The sequence below is a fragment of the Lycorma delicatula genome, chromosome 2, assembly GCF_047948215.1.
Source record: "Lycorma delicatula isolate Av1 chromosome 2, ASM4794821v1, whole genome shotgun sequence".
NCBI classification, from domain to species: domain Eukaryota; kingdom Metazoa; phylum Arthropoda; class Insecta; order Hemiptera; family Fulgoridae; genus Lycorma; species Lycorma delicatula.
The window spans coordinates 206,303,963-206,321,140 of NC_134456.1; the positions used below are offsets into that span (position 1 = coordinate 206,303,963).

The 17,178-nt window shown below is 30.9% G+C and overlaps 1 protein-coding gene across 2 annotated transcripts in view; it reads right to left on the minus strand.

Annotated features, from left to right (window-relative positions):
• Positions 1-4,734: 4,734 nt before the first annotated feature.
• The window catches only part of PCID2 (PCI domain-containing protein 2), a 34,007-nt gene continuing 21,563 nt past the window's right edge, over positions 4,735-17,178 (minus strand). For both annotated transcript variants that reach the window (XM_075358060.1, XM_075358059.1), the window contains exons 4-8: positions 16,029-16,298; positions 11,894-12,111; positions 10,009-10,109; positions 6,898-7,097; positions 4,735-5,045 (exon numbers count right to left, since the gene is read on the minus strand). In XM_075358060.1, coding sequence (XP_075214175.1) covers positions 4,832-5,045; positions 6,898-7,097; positions 10,009-10,109; positions 11,894-12,111; positions 16,029-16,298 — 1,003 coding nt within the window. In that variant the 3' untranslated portion in view covers positions 4,735-4,831. The remainder of the gene's footprint in view (positions 5,046-6,897; positions 7,098-10,008; positions 10,110-11,893; positions 12,112-16,028; positions 16,299-17,178) is intronic.

Here is a 17,178-nt window from a genome sequence, read left to right on the forward strand (position 1 = left end):
TATTCTGAACAGATATATCCGATGGATTAATTTTTTCCTTTATTGTTGATTTCATTTCTATATTCCTCTTCTTTTCTGCTTTAACTACAATTAGTTTCTGATTTCTTCCGTTTATCTCTTTCAGTTTAACGGCATATGAACTTTCTTATTTACATTTGTTACATTATGCATTTTATTACGCTGGTTTTGAATATCAATTTTATTCATCAGTCTGTCAAATTCTATTACAACAAATCTCTTCTTTGATTCAATCGGTTTCTCACAACGATTACAGTTATCATCTTACTTCGTTTACCGTTAACAGCGATTGCTACTAATAAACAACGCAAAAGTTAAATTTATAATTTATAAAATCTACGGTCAGTAACAAAGTATTTCCATCACCCCGCGCTGTTATCAACCACTTATCTTAGCTACTCTTAAAAGATAAGCCAATACTGCTTTAGCATTTTGCTTGACCGATAGCCTTATCTTACAAGATAAGCCGAGTAAAAAATTTTTAATTGGAAAATAAAATAGAATTATCACCGGGATAAGGTAGGAACAGAATATCTGTTTAGAACTAGTAACACCCCCAAGGTAACCAGTCCCCACCGTTAGGCAAAACAGTCACCTCAGGGTGTCGTGGCAGCAGTCTGTGCCCTCCCAACTTATCCCTTTTCAAGTGGCTTTCCCAACGGGGTCTCACCAGCCTCATAGGAACACGCCGACTTCCTCTTCTGGACAGCCGACACGCCCTCCGCAGGAGAGCTACCCTCCCAGGCCCTACGCTACAAGCTCCAAACGTGCGTTGCACACGTCCTTTGCTATCCCCGACCCTCTCACACCTCAAGAATCCTCTATATCATCATCGGGGAGCTCCAACCATCCCCCACTCCTGCGTCTGGGCGGGCCAAAAACATCCTAGTCATAGAGGCTATCTTCCTGGCCTTACACGTCGCCACGCTTTAATACCACTCTCTAAGAACACTCAATCTCAACTGGTGATGATAAACAAGAAAAATTAATACAATGTATGAATGAAAGGTGGATAGATAAATCCACCTTTAATACTAACCCACCGGGTTGGTCTAGTGGTGAACGTGTCATTCCAAATCAGCTGATTTGGAAGTCAAGAGTTCCAGCGTTCAAGTCCTAATAAAGCCATTTATTTTTACACGGATTTGAATACTAGATCGTGGATACCGTGTTCTTTGGTGGTTGGGTTTTAATTAACCACACATCTCAGGAATAGTCGAACTGAGAATGTACAAGACTACACTTCATTTACAGTCATACATATCATCCTCATTCATCCTCTGAAGAATTATCTAAACGGTAGTTACCGGAGGCTAAACAGGAAAAAGGAAGACCTTTAATACTGTTTAAAGGAGTATTAGATTATATATCTTAAAAATACTACACGAATTTTTAGTTCTTAACAATTTTGTTTTTGTGGAAAATGAATTTGACATTTTCTGCACATTGCATGCGCAGAATATAGTTTTATCCAAGGAACAAAAGGTTTTCACAATACTGACTACCATGTTGAATTTAGTAGAAACTTACTATTAAAACACAAGCAAAATGTTGTAAAAATTAATTTAATTTTTTGTTTGCAAATGGTATCCGTACAATTTAAACATAAAATTCATTTTTTATTTGTCCTCGAAAATCTTAAAATCTACTTAAATTTTGTTATAAAAATCATAATTTAGATAATAATACATTATGTTAAGAAAAAAACACTTCAATTTTTTAAGCATCATCTTTACTCTAAAATGTAATTAATTATTATGACAACATTGCGTGATCACCAGAGAAAGAGCGACATGAGAGGTGTATAAGTAAAAAGTAAACTCTTGCATGTTAATTTTAATTTTATTGGGTTATACTTCAGCACATGCCGGTTAAAAGTTAAAGGCAAATTTCTTGGTTCTATTTTTGCATGAAATATTGATTTGGTTGAAACTAAAAAAACTAATAACATTCATCCGATTCTTACTTATACTTTCAGCGCTTAGCGTGTTATTTTTCCAATTTTTTTTCAACAATTACATTAGTTTTTTTAATAACTTTATTAAAATTAAGTATTCGTAAGCTGCTAAGCTATACAGTAAATAAAAGTACTTTTTATATATTTTTTAATAGTTATTATGGATAACGACTTCGAAGATAATTAATTCTTTTGAAATTGATTAAAAATAAAATAAAATAACCAGTAGATGCTAATTTCATTGCAGTGATTCTGCATTTATTATTGCCTACTTCTTGTAATTAGTTAATAAATATTACAAGAAATTTAGTCATTCCTTTTGATAGGTGGTAATTCCAGTGATTCTGTATTTATTTCCTACAAGTATTTTCTTATCAAGTGTCAAAATAAATTATTTATTAATTTCTCCTAATGCTTCAAGCTGGAAGTATTCTTTTTTCCAATGTGGATCAGGGAGCCATAAAAGAAATTAATTTAATCATTTAGCGACAAAAAAAAAATCGTAGATATAAACATAAAGTTGTAATAAAATAAGATATTAATAGAGAGTTAGAACGGTATAAGATCACAAAACATATTTAAAAGTAACAAGGAATATTAATATCCTAAAAAAAATAATTGGTGATTCACTGAAAAACCTAGAATTACCTATTAATTTTCTTTCATGGCACAGAATATAAAATATTTATTATGTAAAAATGTGTTAAAATATAACACATTAAAACCAAGCTTTATCAGAACGTTTCAATTCCTTCTCGGTGTTGTCATCAATCCGTAGACCGTACATTTTCTGTCCTGTGCCTTCCTCTTGATCCGTTTGTGTCTCAGTAGATGTCTAATTAACAAATCTCTTTTTTTTAAATTCTTTCTAGGGATCTACAGAATGACCAGTTTAAAAGTACACCGTTATTAATAAAATTAATTTTATTCATGTGTTAGATTTAGGCTGACTTTTTACCAATTCATCTACAGTAAATGCTGAAAGTGGTTACCATTTTGTTCCAAACACTTATCCACACGTTTAACCATTGACCTAGATACGTTTCTTAACATCCCAGGTGTAATTGTTTGTATTGTTGCAGTAATGTTCGTCTTAAGTTCTTCTAGGGTATGAGGATTGTTTTGATAAACCTTTTCTTTTAGAAAACCCCATAGAAAGAAACCCAAACTGGAAAGGTCTGGGGATCGTGGTGGCCACAGACCTCTAGAAATCAGCCTATCCCCGAAAAACTCATGAAGAAACTCTGTTGTAGAGTGAGCAGTATGGCTGGCTGCATTATTCTGTTGTAACAAATAGTACCTTTCCTCCTCTTCTAACAGTGCGATAAACTGCATAACAATCTCTTGTTAGCGTTCAGAATTTATAGTTTGATCAAAAAATATTGGTCCAACTACTCTTTTTATTGACACAGCGCACTACACAACTAATTTTTGCACATGAAGAGATGACTACAAAAACATATGGATTATCTGCATGCCATACACAATAGTTTTCACTATTTATGTATCCATTAAGATGAAACCAACAGAAAAAAAATGTGTAAAATTGATATCTTACCATGGAAAAAGGTTTTGAACCGCTGACAATAATAATCCTATTTTGATAGTTAGCCTCATGGAGTTCACGGAAAACTTGAATATGATATGGATAAAACTTCAAAATTTTGTTGACTGTTGTATAAGCCGAACCGTACAAAGTATTCATTTCTTGTCTTAACGTACTAATAGATCTATGTGAGGATGCAACCATTTTCTCTTTAATTGTATTCATTATCTTTTCTGTTAAAATTATCCTCTTCCTGATTTGTGTTTTGTCTGTGACAAAAGAGAACCCGTATTATGTAATTATTTTTTATCAATTTCTCAATAGCTTTTTTTGTTGGTGCCACCTTGTTGAATTTTTCAGTAAATTCGATCATGCATTGAATATAAGAACGCGTGGCGAAATACGTTCGACAATGAACACTTTTTCTTCTGTTGATAAACGCGTATTGACACAACACTGTTCAAACAACTAACCATGTATCGATAGATGTAACCAGCTACTGAGTCAGTTAGGATCCAGTTTAACGGTCTTTCCCTCACATACAAACTTATACGCACTAAATTTCCCTCATTCAAATGAATTATTCCTGCTACGACAAATTCTGATGTAAACATTTACAAAAAAAGTAGGCGGTGTACATTTAAATGAATCATTCTGTATTTTCATTTGTTTATTTAAGAATCTCCTCAACGGTTACTTTATCTGTTCAAGTTATTTTTAACAATCGCCTGAAGTACCGCATTACAACTGATTCTAATTCTTTCTTTCAGGTATTCCAACTTTCACTCCCGTACAGTGAAACTCTCTAGACATAATAGGTTTAGAGTAACCACTTCCGTACTTCCATACTAACGGTATTAGAATTCAGTAGATCCTTATTTTTATTAAATGCAATTTTAGTCATATCTATTCGTCTTTTCATGTATCTTTTGCTTATTACACTGCCTAGGTATTGGACTCATCCAGGAAAATGCTGGGGCACCCTTTTTATTTAATGGTGTAGAATACTTATCTGATGCTGACAAAGATCTATTTAATGAATCATTATAGACTGATCAAAATAAATGATTTATATGTTATAAAGTTGTTACCATGAATGTGTAAAAGTATGAGGTACAAAGGACAGAAATCCGTAGAAGTTCACTGTATTCTAGATTAAAAAAAAAATCAACCTATAACTTTGTGTTGAACAGAGTAAAATTGATTGAAAGGATTAAAACATATCATTTTTTTATTTATTATCATGACAAGTATTACAAAATCTAGAAAAAAAATAAAAATAAATATGTACACACAAGTAAAAACACAACCTAAATTAGAGTGCTTAATTTCGGGAAAGCATCTGTTTTGCTCAGTACAACTTTTTGATGTCCAAAAGAAATGTATCCTTTCACTTTACCTTCATGTATAAGATTTGCTAAAATACAATGTGCCTCTTCTAATTCAGTGTCTGGATTATCCAGAAAACGAAGTGCTAGTAATAGATGATCCATTGGAATTACTGGATTTTTACTTAATAAGTAACTGAAACATCACATAAAGTAAGAATATAAATGTTTGAAAATAGTAACACTTATTTATTCAAAATTTACCTTAGTGGAATGTAACTCAACTGTACTGCTAAGGCATACTTAATAGTAGAAAATTTTATTTTCCAAGTCCAGTTTCTACTTCTAATCAATAAGATATAGAAAGAGAGTTTCATTTTCCCTAAATTATATGGGTGCCTTTATCCAGCAGAGGGTAGCCCAAAATACTAATCTTCTTATTTTAATATCTAATAAAAGTGTGATCACTCCGAAGTACTGGAAGATAGTCAAGTTTTTAAAAAAGAAAGCTGTAGGACCTATTCTTCACCAGAATGGAATGTTTAATTTCCAGTTCACATATAAATAATATCTATTATCTGAGTAAAAGGCGTATAATGATTTAAGTTAAAATATGTATTCTTATGTATTTTATATTGTTTTACTATCGACAGTTTGTTTGAAAATTAAATGATTAATAGAAATGTACTGCCACCAGACAAAAAGACTATTATGAAAAATAGATTTCTTGCAATTTTCTAATAATTTAGTGAAATAGATTTCCACATAAAAAAACTAACTGTAGAACATTAATAAAATGTGTAATAATGAAAAAAAAAACCAAATTAAGAAAGAAATGTAAGAGTAAAAAATAATTATTTTTTGATTATTTAAATTTGGAAGTCTATGACAGATTAAAAGTAATAACAAAGAACTTATTAACCCTTAATGTGTCACTGATTTCAAACGGCAACAATTAAAACCATCAAAAAGTATTATTTTTTTTTACCTTGAGGTGGCTATTTTTTAAATTAATTTAATTTTTTTTTTTTAATGTTTGTTTTATGTTTATTAGTCTTATTTTTATTTACAATGTGGACAGGCATAAAAAAACTGCCCCATAATAAAAAAATTGTTCACAAAAATCCAATTAGAAATGTACCTCAATAAAAATAATGCATTGATTTTTTTGGATCAAATTACTGCTTTCTGGAATGTAGCAAATGCATATTATTTTTGTATTCTATATTATTTGTCATTTCATGTGAAAATGCTTAATACCAAAACACCATGAGATAATACATCATTAAGCTATAAAACAAAATAACATTAAGCAATGATATTAAAAAAAAATCTGTATAAGTTATCTGGAACAATCTTTCAATGCAACCACAAAAGGAACATCCTCTATTAATTATATTACTGAAATTGGTGAAGAGCAAAACTTGAATATAAAAAACCATACAGGTCTGAATAAAGATCTTTTTCTATAATTTACTGAAACAACCATGTAACAAACTAGAATATATTTCAAATAATATTATCCCCTGTGTTTTTTTATCGTGAAACCTCTGAAAATGTTTTATTGTTTCCTGCCATTATATTAAGACTTAAGTTGATACTAACACATTTTAAGGATTCAAAGCGAACAATTTGAAAATTTAATTTAAAGGGACAATGAGGCAGACTAAAATAAAAACTAAAGGCAACAATTAAAGAAGTTTTTCTGAAGAAGATTATTCTTTTTAAAAATTGTTCTCTTGAATAAAAAGTAAAATATTACGACATATTTGATAAATTAAATATGCATTTACAAATTGGCAAAAAATCTTTTGTTGAAAAAATAAGATTTCAGTACTTATAATACATTACCTAAATATTTAAGATATTATTTTACATAGTTGTAAAGAAAGGAATGTGTACATGAGCTTCATTGTTTATTAATACTTGATTCTAATCTTTGGAAATTTTAAGATTTTTTCTGTCTTATATTATACACATTTATGTTAGTCATAAAATTTAAGTAACAGAAAGAGTGATTTAGGATATTACATCTGAGTTATACTTACACTTTTTTGAAAAGATTTCTATATGTTATAATTTTAAGTTTTTCAAGGATCAGATAAATTCCACATTTTATAAAAAATGTTTGATGTTTTTGCATAGCATCACTTAATTGGTAAACTTTTCCACATTTTACTGCTTCTACTACTTCCCATAACTGTAATAAATCATACTTTTCAAGAACTGCTTTTGTCGGCATATATCCCTGTCAAACAAAAAGAATAGCTCACCATTAATGGAACAGGTTAATTAAAGAATAATATTTAAAAATGTAATGAAAGTGTATTGTTTTTTAAGGTATACTAGCCGATCACCCTTCCCATGTATTTCAGGGGGTGGGGTGAAAATTTAAAGCAATCAGACGGTTGGTTCTTGCATGATGCTCTGATACCCTCCTCAATTACTTTGACAAATTTGATGCAGAGTGCTAATTGATGTCAGTAGGTAATTTTTGATTCTTTATTAAAATATTTGTTTTATTTGATTTTGTGTCAGTATTACGTACACACATACTAAACTTTTTTAATATAGATTTTGATACAGCTGAAGGATCAACTGGTTGAAAATGAAAATTTTACAAGTAAACTCCATAAAGGGTCTGGCCCTTAAAGCCTCACTGACCACACTCTGTAGAAGTCTATAATTACATAAATGATAAATAAACAATAATTTCATAACTTTATTTAATGTGAATAAGGAAACATTTAGTTACCAGTTATGACAAGTTAATTGGAATGAACATTAAGTTAATTTGGAAAAAGCATTGGTCTTGTAAACCAAAATTTGAATAAATTCATCAAAATAATAATCAGTAAAGAAAAAATTATCTTTACTATCCAAAACTACAATTTAATTTTTAAAATACTTTAATTTCAATTAAATAGATAATCTTAACAATATTATAATTTCAATACAACAATTACCAATAGAACAGAGATACAACAATACAACATAACATTATCAATACAACACTTTGAAACATAAACTCAAATTTTACTTAACAGTTAAAATTATTTACTTAATAAACAAAATAAAGATCAATTTTTAACAGACTGTAATATGATTAAGTTATAATTTCTTAACAGAAATCCATTAATTTGTTTTAATTAGATTTCTTGGTATAATAAATTTACAAGGGTCATTCAAATATAAACTGGAGTTTTACCATGTGGACTGAGGAAGAGCAGTGAATGTGGTGGAGCGCTGTGGGTAGTTAGTTGGACATGTGTGGAGGAGAGCAACCAGCCAGCCATGCTCCTATGTCAGTTGCAGAATGTCTGAGCAGGAGGTACATTGTCTGTTGCGCAATGAATTTTTATTTGATTTCTCACAAAGGTGTCAAATCCTCTAAAATTCTGACTTGACTCCAGGCACAGTTCAGAGATGCTAACCTGTCAAAAACACAAGTTTGATTGGACCAAAAAATTTAGAACTGGCCATGATGCACGAAAGCAACAAACATTGTTGGGGGACCAGCATCAATGATGACAACATTTAAGCTATTCATGACCTTGTAGAAGGTCATGAATTTAAACAATCATTGAAATTTTAACAGAGTGGCCATAAGTGCTGGAAGTGTGCATACAATGTTGTCACTCTTGTATACAACACAGAGGTGGGTTCCATATCTTCTCACTGAAAAATGTCTGGAAAAACATCTGTCAGTGGCTTACGAATCGCTTTGAGGAAGGAGAGGCATTTTTGGATCACATTGTGACCTGCGGCAAAACCCGGTTCTCACCACTACATTCTGGAAAGCAAGAGAACAAGTACGGTATAGAGGAAAAGTGGCGAGGGGACACCAAACAAGGCCAAGAAACCCTTGTCAGCTACAAAAATTATGGAAACTGTGTTTTAGGATTCAAAAGATGTGTGCTAATTTATTTCCTGTATGAACAAAGGGCAGTAAATGCCTTACTGGCATACTACTGCCAGTTGTTGGATGATGTCAGGGCTGCTTATCTCAACAAATGACGATGGCAACAAAGTTACAGCGTCCTCCTTTTCCACGACAATGTATGGCCGTTACAGCAGCTAAGCCTTGCAATGAACTCATTAAAATTCATTGAACACTTCTTGAACACCACCATACAGTCCGGATTTGTTACCATGTAATTTCCACATGTTTGCTTTGAAAAGAAGTTTTAGGAGGGGAACTATTCAAATATGATGCCACAGTTGAAAATTATGTGGCCAATTGGTTGTTGGAGTAGCCATCTTATTTTTTTGATTAGCAGATCAGGACCTATACGATGGAGAAAATGTATTTCTGTTGAAGTGTATTCTGTTGACACTATGTAGAAAAATAAGGTAATTTACTTGTAATTTTATCTAATATGAAAATAATTCCAGTTTATATTGGAATTAGCCTTGTAAATAAATAACAGCATAATCATAATGAATTTCAAAATTTCTGATAAAAATTCCAGTACTGTTTTATATGTCATTGGAAAAACCTCTCCAGTAAAAAATTTATTTTCTTGCAAAAAGGGTTATTAAATTATAATTAATCTTATGACAGACACTATTCTGAACGTTTAATCCAGTTGAAAGTGAATTTATTGCGTTCATAATAAACTCTTTCAATGCATGGTAATAAAATTCTGAAAAATTGTAATGGAACAAACATACACCAAACATTTTGTCTCAAGATCTTATTCTTCTGGACCTTAATATCATTATCGTCAATTCTAATCCAAACTTTGTCATGCTGGACCTACCTATACTGCCTTCTACCACTCTTGATATAAGAAAAAATTCCTCCACTGCTCTCATCACATAACCTATCCTGCAGTTCTCTTCTTGGTTACTCCCACAACAAAGTTTATTAATTTCAAGCTTCCTCACTTAAAAAACATTTTGGAAAACTCTCCTTTTTTCATTCTAATTATAGTCAGTAAAACAAGGTTTCAACAGAGGTTTGATCAACTAATCCAATCACAGACTATTCTTTCATTACATCATTCTTTACTCAATATCTTTTTATGTTTCCTAAAATATCTCCTTTAAACTTTATATCTACAGACTGCTCAATACTTTAAATTCTTTTTCCTCCTCCCAGAGTCTCTACACTGTAATTTATAATTAAAAAAAAAAATTGAATTATACAAACTTACCAGTAGCATCTTAACAGGAACCAAATAAATCAATATCAGTCTCTTATTTTTCTTTGATGATTTATGACATCTTTCAAATGCAAATGACAGATACTCATTAGCTGAAACACATTTATAATACTTTTATTTAATCAAAAGATTAAAAAATGTAGATTAATAAGAAACATTATTATCAGTTTTAATGAAAAATCAATTTTTTTAAAAATCTTTTCAACAATCCTTCTTCACTGACAATAATTTTTTTTATTTTCATAAATCATACTTCCTGAACTGAATAAGATATTATATAACTACATTAATATGCATCCTGACCCCCCAAATGAGAAGCCTTGTGATGATACCAGTCATCACCGCACCCACCGTTCCTAAGCCCTGATGGGCTTTACTGGAGTTTTTTTTTAGAGCCTCTAAACTTGATAACATTGTCATCAGTTCTCCACAACCACTACCATAACTTATAACCCTTAACTATCAAATTAACCAATTCACAGAAGCGCAATCCCCAGGACTTCCTCTACCACCGAAGTTTTCATATAAAAACTCCTCCTATATCTTAACTTCAATTAAACTATGCTCTCAGATCATTACTTGACTGATCTTTAAAAACCAAAAATACTATCCTCATACCAACAAAACATTTGTTGATTGCAACAAAGACAATTTTGTCCTGCAATTCAATTTACTCAAGTCCTCTTCATTTACTTAAAAATCAAGAAACAGATTCACAAATTTAATAAGCCTCTAATGAAAATATACTATATTTCTCTCTGCTCTAGTCCGCTTTTGGGAGCAAGGTCAATGACTACACCCTCTCACACCATAGCTCCATCACAAAGAACTCCACACATCCATTTTCATCTTAACAGCGAATATCTCAGCTAACCGGGGCTCAATGCTGAAATGCCTATCTTGGTGAAGTAAGCTTCCAAGTGGGCCCCTAGTCACCTGGGTTGCTATTCTCTCTATACATCTATAATGGCATCAGTACATTAAAATGCAGTACGAACTGCTTCATACACAAAAAACTATTTGGCTATTATCATATTTGATGCTTATAACTTTTTTCAACAATTGTGATAATTAGCCAAGACCAGAATTTTGACCAATCTAATAGGTAGTAAACTGAATTCAGCAAACCTAGCTACATGATTAATCTTACATAAGATGAGGCATGTAACTTTCTAAGAGTCCTGGTTCACGAAAGAAAAAAATTATTTTAGATATTCTAGACTTCCAGGATATTAATGTCAGATTATCAATCTCATAATAAAGAAAATTACATCACAACAAATATCCAAGCCTTCGCATAAACCAAGCTGTAACTTCTATTAGTTCTAAAAAAAACACATTACTTATAAAGCTAGATTATTATTTAAAATAAAAAAAGAAGATAGTGTCATTTTCATCACATACACTGTTTGTGCTTTTGGCAGCAATATTAACTGAAATACAGGAAGTCCTGGATTTAATTCCTTACTTATGCGTGTTTTTCAGCTTATTAAAATTATTGTGTGTTTATGTTTCTGAGTCTGTTAAAATAAAATTCTAAATTACTAACAAAAAGGCATTCTGTTTATGCCATGAACAGAATACTGCATAGAGTTATCTTTGAAACTATTTTAAGTCTGTAAATAAAATATAGTAAATAAACTAATAGACTACAGTAAATATAATATCAAAATACTTTAATATTTTTGATGATTGACTTTATTTTAAATCTGTTTCTATTTTATTTACATTAAAACATATTTCTAACTTTTAACATATTTATTTAGTTATATATAACCTGCTGTAACTACTGAACTTTCTCAACTTAAATTTTCTAAACATCAGTGTGTTGAAGTGATATTTCAATAGTGAAAAGCAGAATATAATATAAACATACCAGATTTATAATCGCTATCAAACATTGCTTTTCTGCCAACAAAATATTTATATGTTATCTGTTGACTTATTAGAAATCTATCCTTCAGTGGTGAAGATTCAATTGCTCTAATAAGAGGTTTCATTAAATGAAGTTTATTTATTCTAAAGTAAACTTTGAAAAGTTGATTTACTAAAGGCAACATTCCCCATTTTTTTGTGTGTTTATCAGATGAACGGCTGGAATTAAAAGAAAACATAATTAATAATAACTCTATATTTAATCTATCACTATCAATGTATCAGTAAATGATGTTAAGTTTATAACCAGGGGTATAACTAGTTTTTCTCTTGAAGGAATTCAATTTTTTTTCTGAAAGGACAGTATGTACAGAAAAACCAGATTTGGATCTTCTTGTTAAAGGAGATGAAGTTTAAGAACCTCTGGCTAATTAAACAGAAGTTATTTTTCTTATCTTAAGGTAAATTTTTTGTTAGTGAAACCTTACTGATGACAACAGCTTATTGCTATGGGTTAAGCCACAGACAGCAACATTATCACATTATTTTCACAGCTGTGAATCTTAAATCACAAAATTTTGTTAGCAAAAGATTTTGTAATCTACAACTTGAGTTGCTCATTTCCAAAATGTCTCTTATCCAAATAAGATTGTCAGCAACTGACAAAAAATATATATTAAGTCTTTAAAATTTAGTTTACTCACAGAATTTCCCCCCCCCCCCCCATAATAATTCCCAGGATAGAAGAGTATTCTGATCAAAAATCTTCTTCAGAAATTTAGCCACTTTTTAATAATTAATGAAATAAGTCTGGATAAGAGATGTTTTGGAAATAAAGTCTGGATTAAAGACAATTTGAAAATAAAAATATTGGATATGGGACACTGATTAAAAATAATGTAGCCCAGCATTAACAATTTACATTTTTATTCTGAAGGAGATACCAAAAATTATATTCTAATTAAAGTAGTTGGCTGAATACATAAATGAGTATAAAAAATGTAAAATCATTATAAAAGTAAATCAAATATCAAAAAATAAAACTAGCATATATAAAAAAAGACTGTCTGTACTTCCTACAAGAACAGATTCATTAACACTATCACTCGCATTAGAAGGCTACATCATTTTGCTATGCCATATTTAAAAAATATATAAAAAATATCAAATTTTAAATACTTTAAAAATTGGCTGACTTTAAACACAATTGACATCTCCCATTTGCCCACCCTCAATCTCATCTTCAGATTCATCAGCATCTGTCATTGCATGGCCAAAAAAAAATTATAGTAAAATGTGAGTTGAGGATCATTCTCCCACTGTTCACCAAAATGCTGAAAGAGCAGCTTCTTCAGATCATTTACTTTTGCCGTTTTCAGTGGAACACCACATTGCAACAATGGCAATTCAAATATTTCAAATTTGACAAATTTTTTCATGGCTGTTTTGTTTCTTCTTTCATGAATGCTTGACTGCCTAGAACTTTACTACGATTAATAATGAATCTCTTCACGGTAGAAAACTTGAAGTGAAAATATTGAAGTTTTTCATATAATTATGGGAAACTACTTTCAGTCAAAGATATTACAAACTTCAGACATCTTGATAACAGTTTCACAGTTGGGAAAAATTCCAAAGTATTGATCAGGGTAGATTATTGTATCCATCTTTGAAGTTTCCTTCTCAATTCTGCTGAAGACACGATCAGGTGGCATGAATGAATGCCACCTCTAGCCAGGTACTGGGAAAATCAAAATAATTGTCTTTATTTGGGATGTGGCTTCAGACCAACCAGTACTGCAACATGCAAATCATGACACTATTATGGTTTTGTCCACAACTATCTGCAAAAAGCTTTATTATAGAAATACCTTCAAAATTAGTGTTCTTCAAATGGTGGAAAACAGATGAGGTAAATTCATTTGTCTTTCTTAAATTCTGCTTTGTTCCAAGTGTATATGAATACCTGATTTTTTGGTTGTTTGTCTTTTGAAGCTCCTTGACAAACAGTAAAATTATTTAATAAAACTGCTGTAGTAGCAGGCCTGATCTGGTACTTTTGGTAGAACTTTGTTCTTCAGGCAGTCTAAAAACATCACCTTTTTCTTCTTCTTGTAATAAAGGGTGAAAAGTATCTGCCCTTTTCTTAAGAAGGAATTCGTTCTTAATTGAATTGTTGTTTGCTTCTAATTTCAGTTCAAATTGGATACATTTCAAGTATTAGTTTATAGCTGGTGAACCAAACCTGAGATTATAATCTTTTACAAAGGTGTTGTAAAAATATGAATATGGTAATTTGAATTTTTTCCCTACAGTACTTTTGTATGTTTCATGAAACTTGGCTATTGAGAGGTAACTTGGGAAATACTGCCTCATAATATTTGCTGACCTGCAGTAGTATTTTTTTAGGGTGCAATGGTGCTCAATGAATGACTTCACAGCAGACCTTTTACTTGCAAACAAGTATGACTTCTGGTCCCCTCCTCTGTTCTCTGAGGCAAGTTTACTTGATTTAAAATGCCATTTACAAATTTGTTGTGCCCTTTTTTTTGGTAATGCTTAATATGTTACAGAAAGTCTTTTTGCAAACTTGAACCAATGATGTCTTCCCAAATTGTTTGGGATGAAGAAGTGATTCCAGTTTTCAGTGGAATGTCTCCGTTCTGCTTTGTTCCTTTTTCTTACAGGAGATTCGCTCATTGTATATTTCAGTACATAATTGTTCTGCATTATTTTATCTTTTGTAGAATAAAAACATGCACAAAATTTATGAATGTCTTGCATAGATATAGATAAACAACTGCATTTAAAAACACTGTTGACATGCCTGCCTGTACTCTGTATGTTTACATAAAGTTTGTAAAGCATATAAATGTCTCTTTTTTGCAGTCTTTTTCCACTTTTCAACATCTCTTGGACCTTTTCTGTCCTTATTTTTAAGACAAGGAGTAATTTTCATACCTTGCATTAGCTGTTGATATTCCTGGGACTTAGGTTGAACCCCTTTCATAATAGGCTTACAGTGCACCACAATTTTCAGCACAAATTTCACTTCAAAAGGAATAGACCTACATACTAAAAACTAATTAATCAAATATAACTAGAAAACTGTAAAATAATGCATTTTTATAATGTACCTTATAAACAAAATGGGACTGAATCAACAAAAAAATATTAAATAGAATGTAATTTCAACTAACTTCTTTACATACAAAAATAACCATTAAATAATAATTAAATAACCATCATTACACAAAACTGTTTTATGTCAGCTGTTCTGAAGTGATGCCACAACACATTTCTGATTAATAACAAGAATAATGATAGTTTTTAAATATTGTTTTACTGTTTATTCTCTATGTTTAGATTGTAGATAAGACATTTTTGAAAAAAAAAATGGCTGCTCATTTAAACTTCCACTCTGGATAGAGGATTTTAAATTTCTGTCATTTGCAGTGCCTGCCATCTTTTGTAGATAAGAAACTTTGGAATCAGGCAGTCACTTGTGAACACTAACTTTTAATGGTATATAGGCAATTTTGAAACAAAAGGAGAGTATATTTAAATAGAGAAAAATATTAGGAATATCATACAACCAAAAACTCAATTTTAACAGTTTTTGGATAAAGGTTGTTTTGGAAAGGAACGACTCACTTATTTTTAAGCCGTTAGAACATATTATCCTTACAATATAAGTTAATATTATGAGAATTTTTAATGCATAAGCAAAGACAAATACAATATGTGTTTATATCATATATTTCTTGTTATTTATTTTAACATTAATATCTATAACCTTTTAACTAATTATTAACATTATAAAAAGTGCACAAATAAGTTTCCTATTATTTATTGTTTTAAATATTTCAATATTCTTATACTTTCTTTTCATTTCTTGAACCTCATAAGTTTTTCTTTGTCCAAGAGGTAAGCTTCAATTACGAGATGCGTTAAATAATTAAACAGACAATATACAATGGTGAAAAAAACTATTTAATAAAATAAACTGAAATCATCTGATGATTAGTTTTAAAATTTACTTAAATTTACGATTATCAATGCAGTAACTTACTTAAGTAACTTAACTTATTGCAGTTACTTACAAAGTAACTTAACAATGCAGTAACTTAACTTACTTATCAGCAGTACAAATTCTGAAACAAGCCATTAAAACTTCAGCAGCCTTTTCAAGAGCTTCTCGAGGTTTGCCAGCGCCTCCTCTTCCAGAACCAACACTATCAGCTTTAATAGCCAATAAACGAAGATCTAAACAAACTGTATTCATGACTGGTAATAACCAATTATCATCTTTTAATGATTGAAAACATTTTATTAGAACCTGGACAACCAATGTCTGGCATGTATATGCTTGATTGAATTTTTTTTCACCTACTGCCCAGATACATCTGTAAAAATGAAATAAAATACATAATATCAATCTAATAGATTATAGGTTGATTCAAAAACTGGTTGAAAGTAATGATAAATTAATCTAAGAATAATTTTTCAATTACTACCATTATTTTTTAATTCTTCTCCATGTTAAGCATTTATGCAAATAGCATAGTTAAAATCTTCACTTCAAAGCATCTTAAAAACATTTAAAATATACAGAGGTATGTGTACCACAGGCCACTGATATAAATTTATCCACGGATGCATATACTTAATAAGAATACTATACTTACTACACTAATACTACTATATACTATACCTATACTACTATAATATTACATACACTAACATACGAGGTAAGTAATGAGACTGACTTTTTACTTACTAAACATTGTTTATTTTTTTCAAACTATATTATCCCCTTTAAAGTAGTTCCCTTGGGCAGCTATACACTGGCAGAGTCGTTGTTCCCACTCCTGGTAGCAGCGCTGGAAGGCTTCAACTGGTAGGGCTTTTAACTGGTCGGTTACAGTCTTATGAATGTTCTCCAGAATTCCAAAATGACGTCCTTTTAGACATGTTTCAATTTCAGTAAAAGGAAAAAGTCATAAGGACTTAAATCAGGTGAATAAGGGAGTTGAACTGTAGGAATGCGTTTTGAGATCAAAAATTCCGTGATGGAAATAGCCGTGTGACACGAGGCATTGTCATGATGTCACTTGTCTGCAGTGTCTGGTCTCACGTGAATCACTCTTTTCCTGAGCCTTTTAAGGACACCTTTGTAAAACACTTGGTTGACAGTTTGTCCTGGAGGACAAATTCTTTATGCGAGATACCCCTCCTATCAAAAAAGCAAATCAGCATGGTTTTGATCTTTGATTTGCTCATTCT